Source organism: Hyperoodon ampullatus (genome assembly GCF_949752795.1).
Source record: "Hyperoodon ampullatus genome assembly, chromosome: 18".
Taxonomy (NCBI): domain Eukaryota; kingdom Metazoa; phylum Chordata; class Mammalia; order Artiodactyla; family Ziphiidae; genus Hyperoodon; species Hyperoodon ampullatus.
The window spans coordinates 20,038,769-20,059,221 of record NC_136931.1 but is presented as its reverse complement, the minus strand read 5'-3'; the positions used below and the strand labels follow the sequence as shown (position 1 = coordinate 20,059,221).

Here is a 20,453-nt window from a genome sequence, read left to right as displayed (position 1 = left end):
GAAATACTGACAGATAATGGACTAGAGTCATTCACACTTTAAATGATGCAAAGAATTTTCTTAATTGTAAATTATTCTCATGCTTAAAATTTTTCTGCTTATTAACCCTCTGGAATTTTCACTGTGGATCAGAATAAAAGATATTTAATAAAAATTCTGCTTTATCTAAGTAGACATAGTCATGATCTGAAAGGGTGAAAGAATACATGCTTATAGGGAAATACCCTTTGGTATTTATATGAATGACATGAAGCAGTGACCCAATGAGTACATAAGCACAACTGAGCTTTCATGCCCTGACACTTGATCACTTTGCCATAGCAACAGCATTTTAGGTATAATGGAGGATGCATCAGCATGATGGAATATAAAAAGAGTAAGAAAAATAGAAGTTTGAGATCTAATAGTTTGGTTTCCAACTAGAAGAAAACTAACTTAAAAGCAAACGATAAAAAGTTGTTTTAAACAATTTTTGTTGTTGTTGTTATTGTTGTTGTTTTGGCCGTGCTGCGAAGCATCTGGGATCTTAGTTCCCTGACCAGGGATCAAACCCATGTCCCCTGCATTGGAAGTGTGGATTCTTAACCACTGGATCACCAGGGAAATCCAAAAGTGTATTTGTTTTATAAATTATTTAAATAGTTTGATGAGCTACAGCATCACAAAAAGTAATTAAAACAGTATCCCCATTGCCACATTTCCTGTCTCATAAGAGTTTATAAGAATATTTTAAATTTTGTATTTTCAACACACTGTATTTTAAGATATCAAACTAAAAACTGACAAGTCTTCTTCCAATCAAGGAGTCACACACTTGGGGCGTTTGATCAGCTTGTGGTATTTTTGAGCAAGGTCCACAGCCTTCCGTCCTTGCTGAAAGGGGAAAGACCACAAAATTAAATTCCAGTGATTTCCCATTTTCTTAGCTCCATTGAAAAGGTAATTTACTTCTTCTTCAGTAAAGTTTTTACGAATTCTTCTTTTTTCTGTAATTAATGAGAATTGTAGAATACATTAGTACTTGCTGAAAAAAGAGTTCTTGAGACCCAAATAAATACTTAACTTATTCTAAGGATATGGATTACACAGTGAGAAAACTTCATGCCTGGACTACTCATCATATAGAAATCCACTTCAATTAACACAAAACAAAACTGAGTGCTTACTATTAAACTAGATGCTATCACTGTGATCTCTTCAATAATTGTAACAATCCTATTGCAATAATATTCGCAAAATCCTTCAATCAAGAAACACAAAATTTTATAAACATATGATTGTTAATTCTCTCAACATTCCTGTGAGGACAGTTAACAAACAGCTTACCTATCTTACAGATACAGTCTTCCCAAAGGGCTCCATAACTTCATAGAATAGAATCCGCGTCCCCTGCGTTGGAAGGCGGATTCTTAACCACCGGACCACCGGGGAAGTCCCTTAAGCTTTTTAATTCACTGTTAATTCACATTATCACTGTGGGTAGATACAGATGAGGAAGAGTTTTTGTATTTCCAATTAATGCTGCTATTTACTTTAGTAGGACCTTGAATAGCTATGCCGGGACAACCTTCGAAAATCTTGCCTTTGCATGTCATGACTGTTAGTCCATCTCTCCTCAGATAGGAGCCATAGTTCAGATCTTTTAAAGCAGGAGGGAAAAATCTTACCAGCAGAAGGCCAAGAAATCAATGAAAATAATGTCTAAATATTACTTAATGGTATTCCTTAGAATGCAGGCTCCGTGAAGACTGGAACTTTTGTCTGTTTTACTCCCCATGTGTCCCCAGTGCCTAAGACAGTGTCTGACACATAGTAGGTGATCAATAAATATTTGTTGACAGAAAAATGTTACTACCAGTAAAAACTGTTTTAAAACTTATCAATGAAGATTACGTCTTACTTGGGCCTACTGGAAAACTGCCGTTATCTGAGAAATAGATGATTTCAACTTCACTTGCTAAATGATTTGAACTCATTATAATCAGGACCAGATGGGTTATTATAACATTCAAAATATTGGGTCCTGGGGTTGTTAATGTAGAGCCAATCCCCACTTTTCCCCTGCAGTTGCCATCTCACTGACTTCTACACTTAAATTAGCATCTGTGCCAAATACCTCAAAGGTTACCACAGCAGCATAGTTGGCAGACTAGAAGGAAACAGCTCTCTACACCACAAGACTCTCTTCTGTGACTTCTTTAGTGCTCCTCCTAATACTGATAGGGCATTAGAAAAAAGCAGGGAAAAATAGGCAAGAGGGCTCAGTCCTAGAGACTGTTATTTTTCAAACCCTCTCAAGATATCAATCCATCCTAAGAGAGCCTTGCCCCCAAGGCTCTTTAAATACTTAGATGCTGCAAATGGTCCCTTCTCAAAAGAAGAGTCTCAAATTTGAGTGTAACCTATAACCAAATGAAAGGTGATGAATGTCTCTAGTATGAAAGGGAAATTTATTAAGAGGGGGAAAAATGGCAGTACATCAAATATTCCTGGCCTGCTTGTAAAAGAGATGTAAGACCAATCTAATCACTACCTCCTCAAGATGCCTTTTTAAATTTGAAAAAAGCAGGCCAACTTATTAACTATTGGATTTTAGCTAAGCAACTCGAACCTACAAAAAAGATGTAGGTATTTACGAGCTGAAAGTGACTTAACAGTATTTAGGATCCCTCTGTATAATCAATATATAACCATAATTATGTATATTTCATGATGCTCTGCAAATGATTTTACTATGAAAAATGATTATAGAATACTTTTAGTTGTTATACATTTGCTTTTAAGACATGTTGCTCAAGAAATTCTATTAGTGGGCTTCCCTGGTGGCGCAGTGGTTGAGAGTCCGCCTGCCGATGCAGGGGACACGCGTTCGTGCCCCAGTCCGGAAAGATCCCACATGCCGCGGAGCGGCTGGGCCCGTGAGCCATGGCCGCTGAGCCTGCGCGTCCGGAGCCTGTGCTCCACAACGGGAGAGGCCACAACAGTGAGAGGTCCGCGTACCGCAAAAAAAAAAAAAAAAAAAAAGAAATTCTATTATTAATTTGATGCCAACTCCTTGTCAAAAAGATTTCCAACTGCAACGTTTCTATGGAAAAATACCCTTTTTCTAACAGTTTCTACAGAAAATATTAACTTCAAAAAGTGGGCTACCCTGTAGTGGTACTGCGCTTAATTTTAATTTGTATGCAGAAATTTTAACCTAGAAAAAGACCTAGTTATAAAAAGTAAATTTGAAATTTCTTTCAAGGTTTTGGCAGTGAAAATGGCCAAACAAAAGTATGTGGCAAAATGTTTCCTGGATGGATCAAGTCCAAATGTCTTCACAATAAATAACAGGATGGCTCTACAGATATTACTAATTTCAAGGTGACTTTGACAAGGAGTGTACTCAACTGCTTAGTCTTACTCTGCACATACTAACTCCATGTGAACAGAAGATAATGGTAATGTTCTTTAAGTCTTGTGATAAATTTGAAATGGTGATAAACCTGAAATGGTGATTAACCCTGTAGTTAAAGAAAAACTCCTGTAAATTAACTCATAGTTTAGAAGTATTTTAATTTTTAAACAGGGCTCTAAGGTTTATACTATTTGTCTCTTCAATTTTGATTGTTCAAAGTGCTACAGATGTGAACCAAAATCTTCTGCAAAATTTGTCTGAAGCACTTGTGCACAGGAGAATAATTTTGCTCTTAAAACAGAAAAGTGATCCAGAGGATAGAAAAGGGAGAAAGACAGGCTTGCATTTGAATCTAAGTTCTGCCATTTGCCAACTCATTGGCAAATTTCAGCTATTTTCCTACTGCTATGCAACCTAAAAGAAAACAAATTAAAGTGGGAATAAAATAATAGCTTATCTTACGTTATTATATGAAATACAGCAAATAACATGTATAAAACATCTAACACATAGGAGGTTCTTAATAAATGTTAGTTTTCTCCTGCCCCTTCCCCAGCTGGAAAGTAACGGATGAGCAAGCAACATGAAAAAGGGAAGAGGGAAGCCTCTTTTGTCAGGAAGTATGACCCTCATCAGAAGCAAGGGTTATCATTTAAAAGCCATTAATGATGTGACTGAGAACAATCATTCAGCTGTTCTTTTTCAGGAATATATGAAATTTATATTTATTTTTTAATTAAATATATTCACTTATTCCTCCAGGGGTAGTAGATTCATTATTGAGTTTTTGTCTTCTACGTGGGGTCAGCAGAATTTCTGAAAAATACAGAAAACATTTAGTGTACTTAGAGTATCAGTCTGAGTAGTATCACATCAATTCCATTAGTATGAGATTCCCTTTTTCCCCCTTTTAATGGGAATCCTTAGGTGGATTAGGAAGAATTTTTAAATTACTAGAGACTAAATCTACTCCATGGGAACATTTTAAATCACAGTTGCTCAGAGACAGATTTTCTTTTCAACATTATTTTACCCTTTATCTTTTAATATACTTAATGTTCTAGATCATAGTTCAGAAGGTATGGTTATAATTATAGTTTTGGTTTTTTTTAACATCTTTATTGGAGTATAATTGCTTTACATTGTTGTGTTAGTCACTGCTGTATAACAAAGTGAATCAGCTATACGTATACGTATATCCCCATATCTCCTCCCTCTTGCGTCTCCCTCCCACCCTCCCTATCCCACCCCTCTAAGTGGTCACAAAGCACCGAGCTGATCTTCCTATGCTATGCCGCTGCTTCCCACTAGCTATCTATTTTATATTTGGTAGTGTACATATGTCCATGCCGCTCGCTCACTTCGTTCCAACTTACCCTTCCCCCTCCCCGTGTCCTCAAGTCCATTCTCTATGTCTGCGTCTTTATTCCTGTCCTGCCCCTAGGTTCTTCAGAACCTTTTTTTTTTTTTTTAGATTCTATATACATGTGTGTTAGCATATGGTATTTGTTTTTCTCTTTCTGACTTACTGTAATTACAGTTTTAAAATTGCTGAATTAATTACTTTTGTTACAGATAAGTGACTTCCTTAGTTCACTTTTATATCTGTCTTCAGCTTCCACAATGACTTTGTGACGATCACATTGGTACAGGCAAGAGTGTAAGAGCTTGCTAAAAGTTCGGCTATTCAGGGATTTTCCTACTGCTATGCAACCTAAAAGAAAACAAATTTAAGTGATGTATAGATGTTACAAAAAATCCAATAACAAATTTATGAAAGCAAATATCTTTATGATGGTAACTGAAGTGAAATCAGCAAATTAACTATAAATACATCAAGAAACTCCAAGTCATGTCATGTGAGAGAGTAAAGACAACAAATATAATACAATGAAATAAGTGTTGCCATAGCAGTGTGAACAGAGTTATGGTGATATAGAAAAGCAGCATCTACCTTGGCCTAATTCTGAGCAGGAGTCACTATCAGGGAAGATATCCAAAGGAAGTGACCCTTATGCCCAGTCGTCTTCTTTTTCTTTTAGTGTTTTACTATGGAACATTTCAAACACACAAGAATAAAGAGAAAAGTATAATTACCCACCACGTATCCATCATCCAGCTTCAACAATTATTAACTCATGGCCAGTCATATTTCACCTTCCCCCACCTACTCAGCTCTGCCCCCCATGTACACACTGGATTATGAAGGCTGCAATGTGCATTCTAGTATCATTTCATCTGTAAATACTTCATATGCATTCTTAACAGATAAGAACTCTTTTTTTAAAAATCACTTACTTTGTTTTATTTTTTTAAATGGCAAAACCACTATACACCTAAGAAAATTATGCTTAATACAATCTAATATCCAGTCAGTGTTCAAATTTCCCCATCATTTCAAAACTTTCTCTTTACAGTTGGTTTATTTGAATCATGATCCAAACAAGGTCCGCCATTACATTCAGCTGATATGTCTCTTGAGTTTCTTTTAATCTACGAATTCCCCTCTCTTCCTCTTTGTCATTTACTTGTTGTAGACCCTGGGTCATTTGTAATGTGCAGTTTCCCAAAGGCTGGGTTTTGCTGATTACAACCTAGTTGCATCCTTTAAAATATTCCTGAGTGCCCAAGAAACTAGTAATTAGATCTAGATGATTGATCAGATTCAGGTTCAATTGTTTTTAGTAGAACTCCTCACAGGTAGTATTGTGTACTTCTTACTGCATCACATTAACAGGAACATAAAGTCTGACTATCTCTCTTTTTATGATATTAAGATTGATCAGTAGGTTCAGGTAATGTTAGCCACATCCATCCATTATAAAGTTCTCTATCCACCTGTCACCTACAGGAAAAGTTAGCCAGGCAGAAAGTTGGCAAGGATGAGGACATTTCAAGTACAAAGAACACGTGCAAAAGCACAGAAGAGTAAAAAAGCATAGTGTGTTCAGAGAATCACAGGTACTGTGTGTGGCTGGAGTATAAGGTATGAGAGAACTGTGGGAGAAAAGTTGAGGTTGGTAAGGGATGCAAGGGGCCAGGTCAAAAATGGTCTTGAAAGTCATCTTAAGGATTTTTAACTACTATCTTCAAGTCAATGGGAAGAACTGAAGGATATTTATTAAGCAGGGAAATGACAAGATTTGTCTACAGAAAGCTCAACTGAAGGTAAGAGGATCAGTTGAGGGGTAACTTAAACAGTCCAGATAAATGAGGGGATTCTGAAACACAGCATTTGCAGGGAGAATGCAGAGATTTCTGAGGTAAAATTGGTGAATAATGAGCTGTCGGGGTAAGGGAGACGTTTAGGACAATTCGATTGTAATGGATCGAATGGCAAAGTTTGGAATAAGCATGGCACATTTCTGGTGGACTTAAACAGAACAAATTGCAGTAAAATTTAACAAGTGGAAGCAGGACAAAGTTCCACACAATTCTAAAAGCCAGGCAGAGAGTTCGATTTAGTGAGTTACAGAGAAGCACTGAGGGTTCTTTAGCATGGTGACATGATACAAAGCACATATGAGGAAGAGAAGTTAATAGCAATACACGTTACTTGGGGGTTGGTGAGACTTGAGACTGAAAGACTGCTAGTAATTTAGGCATGAAGGAAAAGGGGCCTGTGTGGGAAAGAAAGAAAGAACCAAATATGATAGACTAGAAATAGGGGATGTAAGGAGAAAAGATAGTTATAGATGATTCAAGGTTTGAAATCTGGGGGGCCAGAAGAATAATGGCAACACTAATAAAAATGGAGTGGCTGGAGGGGGGCAGTTTAAGAGGGAGAAAGATGTTTTGTTTTGAATACATTAAGCTTGAAATAACAAAATATTAAAGTGAGTATGTCCTAGGTACAGCTGGAAATGCAAGAATGAGGCTATAACCCGAGGTAGAAGTGCAGTGTGGAGATACAGATTTGAAAATCATTGGTAAAATGATAGATGATGCCACAAAAGTAAATGCTGCAGCAGAGTTGAGTAGACTATATATTGGGGGGAGTATCTGTAGAAATTTGGCAGGAAGATAAGATAAAGGAATAAAGGTGATAAAATGGAGAGCTTTATAAACTGTAAACTTCATGAAGTGAGGACTGAGTTCTATTCATCTCTGATTCCAGTGCCTGCTGCAGAATAAGCACTCCCTAAGTGTCTGCAAAATGAATGGTCACTGAGGGAGCAAAGCAACTAGGAAGGAACTATCTCAAACAAACTAAGGGATGAAAGGGAGTTAACAGTTATAGAGCATCCATTCTCCAAACTGGAATATTTTTGACCAGAGGTTCCCAACTGTCTTGCTCTGTGGCATCTTTAACATCTTGGTGATTGGGACTTCCCTGGTGGCGCAGTGCTTAAGAATCCGCCTGCCAATGCAGAAGACTCGGGTTCGATCCCTGGTCCAGGAAGATCCCACATGCTGTGGAGCAACTAAGCCCGTGCACCACAACTACTGAGCCCACATGCCGCAACTACTGAAGCCCCTGCACCTAGAGTGCGTGCTCTGCAGCAAGAGAAGCCCGCGCACCGCAACAAAGAGTAGCCCCCACTCACTGCAACTAGAGAAAGCCCACGCGCAACAATGAAGACCCAACACAGCCAAAAAAATATTAAAAAAAAAAAAAAGATCTTGGTGATTTTTTCACAGCACCCTTAGGCCAAAAGAAATACCAAATGTTCTGTTAGGTCCAAAACAACTCAATACGTATTTATGTTCTAACAACTTGGTAGCCATTTAAAAAAATAATAGACCTAAATTTGAAATATATATATATTTGTATTTCATTCTTATTAATTACAATTACTTCCTAATGGGATTTGTGCAACAATTGGGTACAGAACAAGTTCTCAAAACTTGTAATCAGACTGGACACTGCCACCCTCATTTCCTGTTCCACACTGATTTTCACGTGGTGCTTGCTTTTTAAAAATCACAACAACTGGGACTTCCCTGGTGGTGCAATGGTTAAGAATCTGTCTGCCAATGCAGGGGACACGGGTTCGAACCCTGGCCTGGGAAGATCCCACATGCCACAGAGCAACTAAGCCCGTGTGCCACAACTACTGAGCCTGTGCTCTAGAGCCCACGTGCCACAACTACTGATGCCCACAACAAGAGAAGCCACCGCAATAAGCCTGTGCACCACAACGAAGAGTAGCCCCCGCTCGCCACAACTACAGAAAGCCTGCGTGCAGCAACAAAGACCCAACGCAGCCAAAAATAAATAAATTAATTAATTAAAAAAAATCACAACAACCACTGAAAACCCAGCTCCACAAAGACGTGACATCATCAAAAGAGATGTAGTACAATCTAATGGTGAAACTGTGAACTACTTTGAGCTAGTAGTTTACATGGTGTCCAGAAGATGTTGACCATTTTGTGTTTCACTTATAAAATTTTAAATATTGTGTAGTGCCCATGTGAGTTCACTGCAGAGCCCCAGGGAGCTCGGGTGGACAGTTTGGGAACTATGGTTTTCAAATGAGAGGAGAGGATTTCAAGGAATGGTAGTTGACAGTGCAGAGATACTAAAGACAATAAGAATCTTTTAAAAAGTCATGGTTTGGGGTTAAAAAAGAAGTTTCAGGTAACCTTTAACATTAAAGTTTAGTAGAATGGCAATAAAAGAAGCTAGACTGCAGGGAGTTAAGAAGGGAAAGAATATGCTGAAAGAGAAGGGAACAAGAGCAGGAATCTGGTAATAGATGGTGGAAGAAAGAATAGATGAATACTTGAAGGGATAGCAAATCACACAAAGTATTTGGGTATTTTTTAAGATGAGGAGAAATGAACATAGTTTAAGTTGGGACAAATGGAGTTAATGAATAGAAAGGGACTAAAGAGAAAGCCTACACAAGTATTATTATAAAATGGGGAGAAAACATAGATGGGATTTGGATTATAGCTAGATATCAGTTTTAGAGTAAAAGAGATAAACCCTTCATCTAAGACAGAAGAATAGTAATATTTTGAGCCTAATGTGGAATAGCCTCAGTTTTCTCCAAAGAGCAGGGTGCAACAGTAAGAGTAAACAAAGAGCAAATACTGGGATATGAAGGAGAAGAAAGGATGGAATAAGCACTGTGGAATTCTGGATTATTCATAATCCAGAATATATACCTATTTATTGGCTCTCTGAAAATATAAAAAATGTTTACCTTACTCGGTAAAGTTAAACTTATAGATGGTGACAGAAAGAGAATAATAAAGTAATTTTTTAAGAGTATTAGCTGCTGAACCGGTTTGCAGGGCAGAAATTGAGACACAGATGTAGAGAACAAACCTATGGACACAAAGGGGGGAAGCGCTGGAGGGGGGTGGTGGTGCTGTGATGAACTGGGAGATTGGGATTGACATATATACACTAATATGTATAAAATGGATAACTAATAAGAACCTGCTGTATAAAAAAATAAATAAAATAAAATTCAAAAAAAGAAAAAAGAGTATTAGCTGCATTGATTCATATGAGCAAATATTGGGAACACAGACTAATGCAGATAGAAGGTATTAATTTGAGTGTTTTATGAGACCCCAGATTGTTATTTCTCCAAAGGGAATGAACTTTAAATCACACAGGTAGAACTATTACAAATTCTAGTTAATTAATATCATATAAAGCTTTAATTATGAAACAACTACAATTAAAAAAATATTTACCTGAGCATCTATACTTCAATATTTTGGAACAATTGTCTGTTGCTAGAAAACCAATGACTTCTTTATTTATTATATCTGAACATAATGTAAATGGATCTGGGGGAAAAAATTGCAAAATGAAAGATATTTTGATTAGTGAAAAGGACCTGATGTTTATAAGATTTATTAATTCTCAAGAGTTTCATAAACTGTAGCCCAGTACTACACTTCCAGTCATCCTAGTGGATATACAGAAAGGATATCAATAAAAGGTGACTGAGGCATTTAGACCAGAAAGAGAGTCAAAGCCATGGCTTATATGTTAGAGGGAAGATATTACTTTTAGCCATATTAATCACCTAAATATGTTTTCTTGAACAATCAAAGAAGAAACATTTTTAGTCATACCTGTTACTGGTAACTGCTGCTTTGTGTTTTTGGCAATAGGAGTTGGATGTTTAAAAATATGGTCACTAAAAGAAAATAGACACCAGATTAATAAAAGTAAACATATTGTTTGGTGTGTGAACAAATCTTTCTGTAAGCAGTAGTGTGATTCTGATGTTTGACAGGCAGAAAGAGCTGGAGTCAGGATCTACCAAAATCTACCAAATTCTGCCAAAGTATGGTATGCAATGGTTATAGCCTTGTTTCTAAAAGTGGAGTTAACTACTATATATAATAAAAAATAGATAAACAATAAGGACCTATAGTATAGAACAGGGAACTTTATTCAATATCTTGTAATAATGTATAATGGAAAAGAATCTGATAAAGTATATATATGTGTGTATGTGTGTATGTGTGTGTGTATAAATATATATATATATATAACTGAATCACTTTGCTGTACACCTGAAACATTGTAAATCAACTCTACTTCAATTAAAAAAAAAAAGTGGAGTTAAACAAGACCTCAGAGGTCAATAATACTGATGCCAGCAGAAACATGGAAGAAAAAGTTATAAAAGAGGAAAACAGGAAGGAAGGAGGGCAAAAAAGAGGAAATAACAAATTCATTGGGCCAGAGGGCAAGAAGGTTGGCCCAAGAGCATATCCCACTACTTCCCAATTCTATATCCCTGAGAAATCGGGTTAAAATTACATGAAGAACAGTTTTGAAAAGGAAAAAGGGGGTGTGATGATGTAATCCATCTGTCGAACACTTAGTTTACCCTGCAGCACCCCCAGAACACAGCACCATTCTCTTCAGTTTCCCTCCTAGCCCAGTAACTATCAGAAGAGCAGAACACAAGAAAGGCTTTAGGAAGAAAAGCTGCAGTTCCAGGTCCAGCCCCACAGGCTACCCATGAGCGAGAAAGGACATATACTGGAGGTGAGGTACAGGAAACAAATGAAAAGACAAGCCTAAACCAGATTTTCATCACACCTTACTCCCTTTTATCAAGTTAAACTTACAAACTGGCTTTTGCTAAATTGTTGATGGATTATCAATACGTGCATTGTTATTTCAGCCACAGAGGTTCAGTTTAAGTTTTCTGAGTATCCCTTCTAAAATTCAAATCTGATCGTGTCACTCAATTTAAAATCGTCAGCAGCTCCCTACACTCTATAAGTTATAACAGAAAATCTTGAGTAGTATTACATGCAAGGCCCTAGATGAACTGGCCCATACTGGCCCATCCAAACTCCTTTCCCAACATTTCCTACATTAGCTTCCTCCTAAAACCATGCTTATCATTTCTATATCCCAGTGTTTAAGAGTATGGCACATAGTACTACACACACACACACACACACAAATGCTGAATAAATAAAAGTTAGAAACAATTATTAAACTATACCTTGATTGAGAAACAAAATTCTTTTTTTCAAAGGTTGTTTCTTCACGTAAGTTTTGATTGCAGTTTGAATTGGCTTTACATAAAGTCTTATTTTGCCCACTCTCCCTATAACAAGCATTAACTGGATTTGCACTCTTTAACAGGCTCTTCATTTGATCATCATCATTTGTACATGCTTTAGACATGACTTCATGGGACTTATAACTCTGAAGCTTTCTAGACTGGCTTTTATCCCTATCTTCTGCTTTGGGACCTCCACCACTGCTATCTGCATGGAGGTGTTTCAATGTATTTTGAATATTTATGTTCATAGATGAAACATAATCCTCATATTTTTCTCTTTGTACTCTTTCCTGTAATGTAAAAATAAGTAAATAATTTCAGAATAATCATTTGCTTTATAATTCAATTTACACTCCCTTTAAATAATGCAGAAAAAGTTTATGATTGTCAATAGAATATACATTATAAAGGGGGTGGTTTACATTAGGAAGGAAGGGGAGAATATTCATTAAGTGATTTGGGGCCATTGGGTAGTCAACTGGGGAAAAAGATAAACTGAATACATATCTCACAATATATATAAAAATTAAGTAAAAATTAACTAAATATTTAAATATAAAAAAATGAAATTGTATATGTTCTAAAAGAAACCATGATGTTTCAATATTCTCAATGGGAGGAATACCTTTCCAAGTATTACAAAAAATCAATAAATCATAAAAGAAAAACCTATATTTTACCACATAAAAAAAGTTTTTTAAGTTCTGCTAGAGATGGAGAATATTGGGGGGTGGGGACCCAGAGGAAAAAAGGGCCAAAAGCAAAATCAAATACAAATCAAAACAGCTAGAAAGAATATGTATGTCATATCTTGAGCTACAGTAGAATTTTTCTAGTAACATTTATAAAAAGCTACTACAATGAACTATGAAAAAGATCAGTAACAGTGTAGAAACATAGGCAAAGGAGATGAACAGTTCACAAGAAAGGAAATATAAATAACTAGCTCTTACACATATGAAAAAGGCTCCATCTCACTTTAATAAGAGAAATAGACATTAAAGGTAAATGAGATATCTTTCTTTATTTTATTTTTTTTACTTTTTGGCCCCACCGCACAGCATGTGGGATCTTAGTTCCCCGACCAGGGATCGAACCCGCGCCCCCTGCATTGGAAGTCCGGAGTCTTAACCACTGGACCGCCAGGGAAGTCCCATAGGCATCTTTCTTCATCTATGACATTGGCAAAGATCAAAAGGGTATAGGGAAACATTCTGTACATTATGGGGGAGAGTGTAAACTGGTACACCTCTATGGAGAAACAATTTGACAGTATCTTTCATAATAAAAACTGAGGGACTTCCCTGGTGGCACAGTGGTTAAGAATCCGCCTGCCAATGCAGGGGACACCGGCTTGATCCCTGGTCTGAGAAGATCCCACATGCCACGGAGCAACTAAGCCTGTGTGCCACAACTATTGAGCCTGAGCTCTAGAGCCCATGAGCCACAACTACTGAAGTCCGTGCGCTCTAGGGCCCACGTGCCATAACTACTAAGCCCACGTGCTACAACTACTGAAGCCCACGCACCTAGAGCCCGTGCTCTGCAACAAGAGAAACCACCAAAATGAGAAGCCCACGCACTGCAAAGAAGAGTAGCCCCCGCTGGCCACAACTAGAGCAAGAAAAGCCCACATGCAGCAATGAAGACCCAATGCAGCACAAAACAAACAAACAAACTAAAAAAACACTGTGTATTTCTTTTTTAAAAATCCTATAGATATACTTTTACATGTGCAAAATGTTAATGTTATTAACTGCAGTATGGTTTGTAATAGCTAAAAGTTGGAACCTGAAAGTTCATCTCAAGGGGAACTAGCATATCCATCAGTGGAATACTCTGCAAGTGTAAGATATATAGGTAGACAGATAGATAGGGCTTCCAGGTAAAGACGATGACTTTAACACCCATATTTATTTTTGTTCCTTCCAAAAAAACAATTAGAACAACAGTTCTTAAAAAGGCATAGGTGGACTTCCCTGGTGGCGCAGCAACGAAGACCCAACACAGCTAAAAATAAATAAATAAACAAATTTATTTAAATAAATAAATAAATAATAAAAAGGCATAGGGATTTCCTTGGTGGCACAGTGGTTAAGAATCCGCCTGCCAATGCAGGGGACATGGGTTTGAACCCTGGTCTGGGAAGATCCCACACACCGCGGAGCAACTAAGCCCATGTGCCACAACTACTGAGGCTGCGCTCTAGAGCCCGTGAGCCACAACTACTGAGCCCGCGTGCGCCTAGAGCCCGTGCTCTACGACAAGAGAAGCCACCGCAATGAGAAGCCCACGCACCGTAATGAAGAGTAGTTCCCACCTGCCGCAACTAGAGAAAAGTCCGTGTGCAGCAATGAAGACCCAATGCAGCCAAAAAAAAAAAAAAAAGGCATAAACCCACAAGGAGAAGCATAAATTCCACAAGGAGAAATGGAAGAAGATACAAATGCAACAAAATTTTGGAATTGAAAAGCAGATAGGTGAATGACAGCCTATTTAGCAGACTTGATAAAGTTGAATTTAAATAAATAAAGCAGGGCTTCCCTGGTGGCGCACTGGTTAGGAATCCGCCTGCCAATGCAGGGGACACAGGTTCGAGCCCTGGTCTGGGAAGATCGCACATGCCACGGAGCAACTAAGCCCGTGCGCCACAACTACTGAAGCCCACGCGCCTAGAGCCTGTGCTCCACAACAAGAGAAGCAACCGCAATGAGAAGCCTGCACACTGCAACGAAGAGTAGCCCCTGCTCACTGCAACTAGAGAAAGCCCACACGCAGCAACGAAGACCCAACACAGCCAAAAATAAATAAATTTATTAAAAATAAATCAAAATAAAGCAGACTTGAAAGCTGACAATGGGAAAAGCCAAGGAACTAAAATATGCTGCCAAACTCTCAAAAGACTTAGGAACTGGAGGTAGGGTGAAAGTGGGGTTAAAAACAGGAAGGTTGGATGAAAGTTCAAGTAGTTGGATTGCTAGATCCTGACCCCCACATACACACACTCAGCAGGCAGCTGATGGACACCAGAGGGTCCACTCCCTCCCCAAAGATGCAAGTTTAATCTCTGAGGGGGATAAAACAGTCTCTACACTGGAGGACACCAAGCAAAGCTGAAGGCAGAATACTATCACAAAACAAAGACTAAGAAAATATTTACATACTGAATACTAAGACTCCCAAGCTCCTTTTCTCCATTTTGACTCCAGAATATTGGTTCATGATTTCTAGGCAGGAGATTAGACATTGGAGTTTCTCCAAAAAATGACCCAAGTTAATTCTACAAGAATCCAGAGTCAAAATATTTCCAGGAAAGGGGGCAGCGGGCGGTGCACGCCCCTTCCCGCGCTCGCTCCGCCCGGGCCCTGGCCCCGGTGGCGGGGGACGCACCCGCAGGCCCGCCCGCGCCCTCCATGGGCCTGAGGCCGCAGAGCGCCGGTCCGGCCCGCCAGGTGCCGGTCCCGGGCCCAGGCGGTGTGACTCGCAGATGTAGCGGTGCAGGGTAGGCCAGAGGGGCGGCACCGGCAGGCGGGAGCCTTGCATTTGCAGCGCTGGGCTCCAAGGGATCGCGGGCCGGAGGAAGCAGAAAGCCGCGCAGAGTCACCGGGGACCTCGGTGAACCACGTTGAGCCTCCCAACGGGGAGCAGATCCACCTGGTGAACTAGGTGGAGGACTATCTGGACTCCATCGAGTCTCTGCCTTTCGATCTGCAGAGAAACATCTCTCTCATGCAGGAGATAACCCGAAATACCAAGAAATCCTGCAGGAACTGAATTATGAGAAGTTCAAGCAGGAGATGGACGGCGCCCAGTGGAGGAGAGTGCTGCACTGCATTCAGAGGGCCCTGATTCGGAGCCAGGAGCTGGGTGACGAGAAGATCCAGATCGTGAGTCAGATGGTGGAGCTGGTGGAGAACCGGGCCAGACAGGTGGACAGTCACGTGGAACTCTTTGAGGCACAGCAAGAGGTCAATGACACCACTGGCCACAGCAAAGCTGGCCAGGATAAGTCAAAAAATGAGACAATCACGCAGGCAGAAAAGCCCAACAACAAGTGGTCCCAGAGACAGCACAACAACGCAGCTAATAATCACGACCATGATTACATCACCTCCGGAATGCCTAAGGAAAAGAAGGCAAAGGCCTCCAAGAAGAAGAAACGCTCCAAGGCCAAAGCCGTGAGGGAAGCATCCCCTGCAGACCTTCCCATTGACCCAAACGAACTGTCTGTGCAATCAGGTCTCCTATGGAGAGATGACCGGCTGTGACAATGACGAGTGCCCCGAGTGGTTCCACTTCTGCGTGGGGCTGAACCATAAACCCAAGGGCAAGTGGTACTGCCCCAAATGTTGAGGGGAGAACGAGAAGACCATGGACAAGGCCCTGGAGAATCCAAAAAGGAGCAGGCCTACAACAGGTAGTGGCAGGCCTGGCTGGACTGAGGCGAGCAGGACAAGCCGTGTATTTATTGCATGGCCACCTGGGTGGGTGCAGGGACTGTACATGTAGCCTTTTAAAGACTGTTGCAAGAGGAGCTCTTTCTCTCGTAGGGACACCGGAGCTCTCTTTGCTTTTCTGCTGGTGCACATATGTAACAAGACAGTGGTCTGTGGATCAGCATTTTAGGAACTGCAAATATAGGTTTGAGTTAAACACTCAAAAAAAAAAAATTTCCAGGAAGGCTTTTTGCATATGACTCTTACATATTAGTAGCAACCAAAGATCACCAGAAATCTGAAGAAAGCTAGAGACCAGGAAAGAAAGAAACAAGCAAACATCAACAACCAAAGAACACCTGTGAGGAGTAAGATAAAATATGGATTAGAAAAAAAAAACTTTAAAAATGAGAATTGTGCCTTTTCATAGGAGGCATAGAGTGCACACAGAGCGCCATGAAGGCCTCAGGCATACTTCGAGAGTACAAGGTGGTGGGGCGCTGCTGCCCACCCCCAAATGCTGCATGCTACCCCTCTATCACATGAGAATCTTTGCGCCTAATCATGTTGTTTCCAAGTCTCACTTCTGGTACTTTGTGTCTCAGCTGAAGAAGATGAAGAAGTCTTCAGGGAAAACTGTCTACTGTGTACGAGTGTTAGAGAATCTCCCCCTTCAGGTGAAGAACTCTAGCATCTGGCTGCACTATGACTCTCGCAGTGGCACCCATAACATGTACCAGGAGTACCGGGACCTGACTGCAGCAGGTGCCATCACCCAGTGCTACCGAGACATGGGTGCCCAGCCTCGTACCTAGGCCCAACTCTATCCAGATCAGGAAGGTGGAGGAGATGGCAGCCAGCAAGTGCCACCAACCAGCAGTCAACCACTTCTACAACTCCAAGATCACCACTGCCCCACCGGGTCCTGTTTCACCAGCACAAGCCACGCTTCACCACCAAGAGGCCCAACACCTTGTTTTAGATGCAGGGCCTCCCCATCCCCAGGTGTGCCCAATAAACTCTTTGGGAAAACCAGGAGAAAAAATTAGAATTGTCATTGATATATTTAAAAGAAGAATGCCTGTTAAGTCTTAAGTCCATGAAATGAGAATAAGATAATGCAAAGGAGTAAAAAAGAGGCTTTGGTAACTAAAAATATAATAGCAGAAGTGAAAAACTCAATAGGTTAGTTTAAAAAGTAAATATGAGAACATTTCCCAGAATGTAGAACGAAAAAAGAGAAGAAAATAAGAGAGAAATGATAAGAAGGAAGACCAGCTCAAGAAGTCCAACAAATAAATAATAGGAGTTTCAGAAAACAAGGAAAGAGAAAACAGGGAAGCAATCACCACAGTATAATGCTATAAACTTTCCCAGAACTGAAGGACATAAGTCAACAGATTGAAAGGGCCCACTATGTGTATAACACAATGAATGAAAGGAGACTGACACCAATGTACCACACTGTAAAATTTTAAAACAGTGGGGATAAAGATTATATAAGCTTCCAGAAGGAGAACACAGGTCACATCAAAGGATCAGAATGGCTTTGGACCTCAAGAGTAACACTGGAAACTACAAGACCGTGGAGCAACACATTTAATATACTGAGGTGATTTCCAATCTAGAATATTTTGTCCAACCAAACTATCAATTAATTCTGAAGGCAAAATAAAATTATTTTCATATTAACAAGGTCTCAAAAAAATTACATCCTATGTACCCTTTTTCAGAAAGCTACAGAAGAATGTAGCCCATCAAAATGGGAAACTAAACCAAAAAAGAGAGAATGACACAGAATCCAGGAAATCAGAAATCAAGGAAAGATACAAAGAGAATCATTAAGATGATGGTAAGGGAGTATCCCAGGGTAACAGTTGTATACATGACATAAAGGATGTACCAGTTCTTAATTTATTGCTCCTCAACTCCAAACCTATCCTCCTTTGTCCTGCATTGTAAAACTTAAACTAGACTCTATAGACCACTATTCTAGGGCTAGCCAGTGTTAGCCAGTGTTAGACTCTGACATCAGAATGTGCTAGACGGGCAATACAAGGATGGAAGAAAAAGAAGGGACTTTTTCTTCTTTTGGTGCCGTATTGTTTTGAGTGGTGACAAGTGGAGGCAGACTTGTACTCTAGGAAATGTTAAAAGAGGTTCATAATTTCTGGGACTTCCTTGGAGGTCCAGTGGTTAAGACTCCATGCTTCCACTGCAGGCGGCATGGGTTCGATCCCTGGTGGGGGAACTAAGATCCTGCATGTCGCACAGTGTGGCCCAATAGAAAAAAAAAAAAAAGAGGTTCATAATTTCTTTAAAATATAATTGTCCGGTGATTCTGCTCTTAGGTATTTATCGAAGAGAAATGAAAATGTACATTACAGGCACAGAAGTGTACACCAACGTTCACATAACATTATTCCTAGTAGCCAAGACCTAGAAGCAACCCAAATGTGTATCAGTTGGTGAATGGATACACAAGTTGTGGTGTGTCCATACTATGGAATATTACTCAGCAGTAAAAAGGAACAAAATATTAATAAAACAACATTGGTGAATCTAAAAAACATTATATATTAAGTGAAATAAATCAAACACAAAATATTATATATGATTCCATTTAAATGAAATTATAGAAACGGAAACTAACGACAGAAAGCAGATCAGTGAATTGCCTAGGCCTGAGGATGGGGAATGGGACTGTCTATAAAGGGACACAAGGAAACATTTTAGGGTGAGTGGACTGTTCTATATCTTGACTGTCCTAATAGTTACACAACTGTATAAAATTATCATAACTCGGGGACTTCCCTGACAGTCCAGTGGTTAAGACTTTACCTTCCAGTGCAGGGGGTATGGGTTTGATCCCTGGTTGGGAAGCTAAGATCCCATATGCCTCACAGCCAAAAAACCAAAACATAAAACAGAAGCAATATTGTAACAAATTCAATAAAGACTTTAAAAATGGTCCACATCAAAAAAAAAAAAAAGAAATAGAAATATGAACAGAACGATCACAAGTAACGAAATTGAAACTGTGATTTAAAATCTTGCAACAAGCTGGGCTTCCCTGGTGGCGCAGTGGTTGAGAATCTGCCTGCCAATGCAGGGGACACGGGTTCGAGCCCTGGTCTGGGAGGATCCCACATGCCGCGGAGCAACTAGGCCCGTTGGCCACAACTACTGAGCCTGCGCGTCTGGAGCCTGTGCTCCTGCAACAAGAGAGGCCGCAATAGTGAGAGGCCTGCGCACCGCGATGAAGAGTGGCCCCCACTTGCCACAACTAGAGAAAGCCCTCGCACAGAAACGAAGACCTAACACAGCAAAAATAAATAAATAAATTAATAAACTCCTACCAACAACATCTTCTTAAAATCTTGCAACAAGCAAAAGTCCAGGACCAGATGGCTTCACAGATGAATTCTATCAAACATTTAGAGAAGATCTAACACCCATCCTTCTCAAACTCTTCCAAAAAATTTCAGAGGAAGGAACACTCCCAAACTCATTCTATGAGGCCACCATCACCCTGATACCAAAACTAGACAAAGATACTACAAAAAAAGAAAATTACAGACCAATATCACTGATGAATATAGATGCAAAAATCCTCAACAAAATACTAGCAAACAGAATCCAACAACACATTCCAAGGATCATACACCATGATCAAGTGGGATTTACCCCAGGGATGCAAGGATTCTTCAATATACGCAAATCAATCAATGTGATACACCATATTAACAAATTGAAGAAGAAAAACCATATGATCATCTCAATAGATGCAGAAAAAGCTTTTGACAAAATTCAACACCATTTATGATAAAAACTCTCCAGAAAGTGGGCATAGAGGGAACCTACCTCAACATAATAAAGGCCATATACGACAAATGCACAGCAAACATCATTCTCAATGGTGAAAACTGAAAGCATTGCCTCTAAGATCAGGAACAAGACAAAAGGAATACAATTGGAAAAGAAGAAGTAAAACTGTCACTGTTTGCAGATGACATGATACTATATATAGAGAATCCTAAATATGCCACCAGAAAACTACTAGACCTAATCAATAAATCTGGTAAAGTTGCAGGATACAAAATTAATGCACAG

The 20,453-nt window shown here is 39.5% G+C and overlaps 1 protein-coding gene and 2 pseudogenes across 3 annotated transcripts in view; 2 read left to right on the top strand and 1 right to left on the bottom strand.

Moving 5' to 3' along the window:
- Positions 1 to 798: 798 nt before the first annotated feature.
- TERB1 (telomere repeat binding bouquet formation protein 1) overlaps positions 799 to 20,453 on the bottom strand; it is a gene marked incomplete at both ends in the record, with an annotated part of 42,248 nt that continues 22,593 nt past the window's right edge. Inside the window, 6 exons of the mRNA XM_079722892.1 lie at positions 799 to 986; positions 4,151 to 4,216; positions 4,965 to 5,114; positions 10,058 to 10,153; positions 10,445 to 10,509; positions 11,842 to 12,194. Coding sequence (XP_079579018.1) covers positions 799 to 986; positions 4,151 to 4,216; positions 4,965 to 5,114; positions 10,058 to 10,153; positions 10,445 to 10,509; positions 11,842 to 12,194 — 918 coding nt within the window. The remainder of the gene's footprint in view (positions 987 to 4,150; positions 4,217 to 4,964; positions 5,115 to 10,057; positions 10,154 to 10,444; positions 10,510 to 11,841; positions 12,195 to 20,453) is intronic.
- Positions 15,801 to 16,325, top strand: LOC307065892 (inhibitor of growth protein 1-like; annotated as a pseudogene). Its single transcript has one exon. The product of its transcript is annotated as an inhibitor of growth protein 1-like (transcript).
- Positions 16,797 to 17,322, top strand: LOC307065891 (large ribosomal subunit protein eL20-like; annotated as a pseudogene). Its single transcript has one exon. The product of its transcript is annotated as a large ribosomal subunit protein eL20-like (transcript).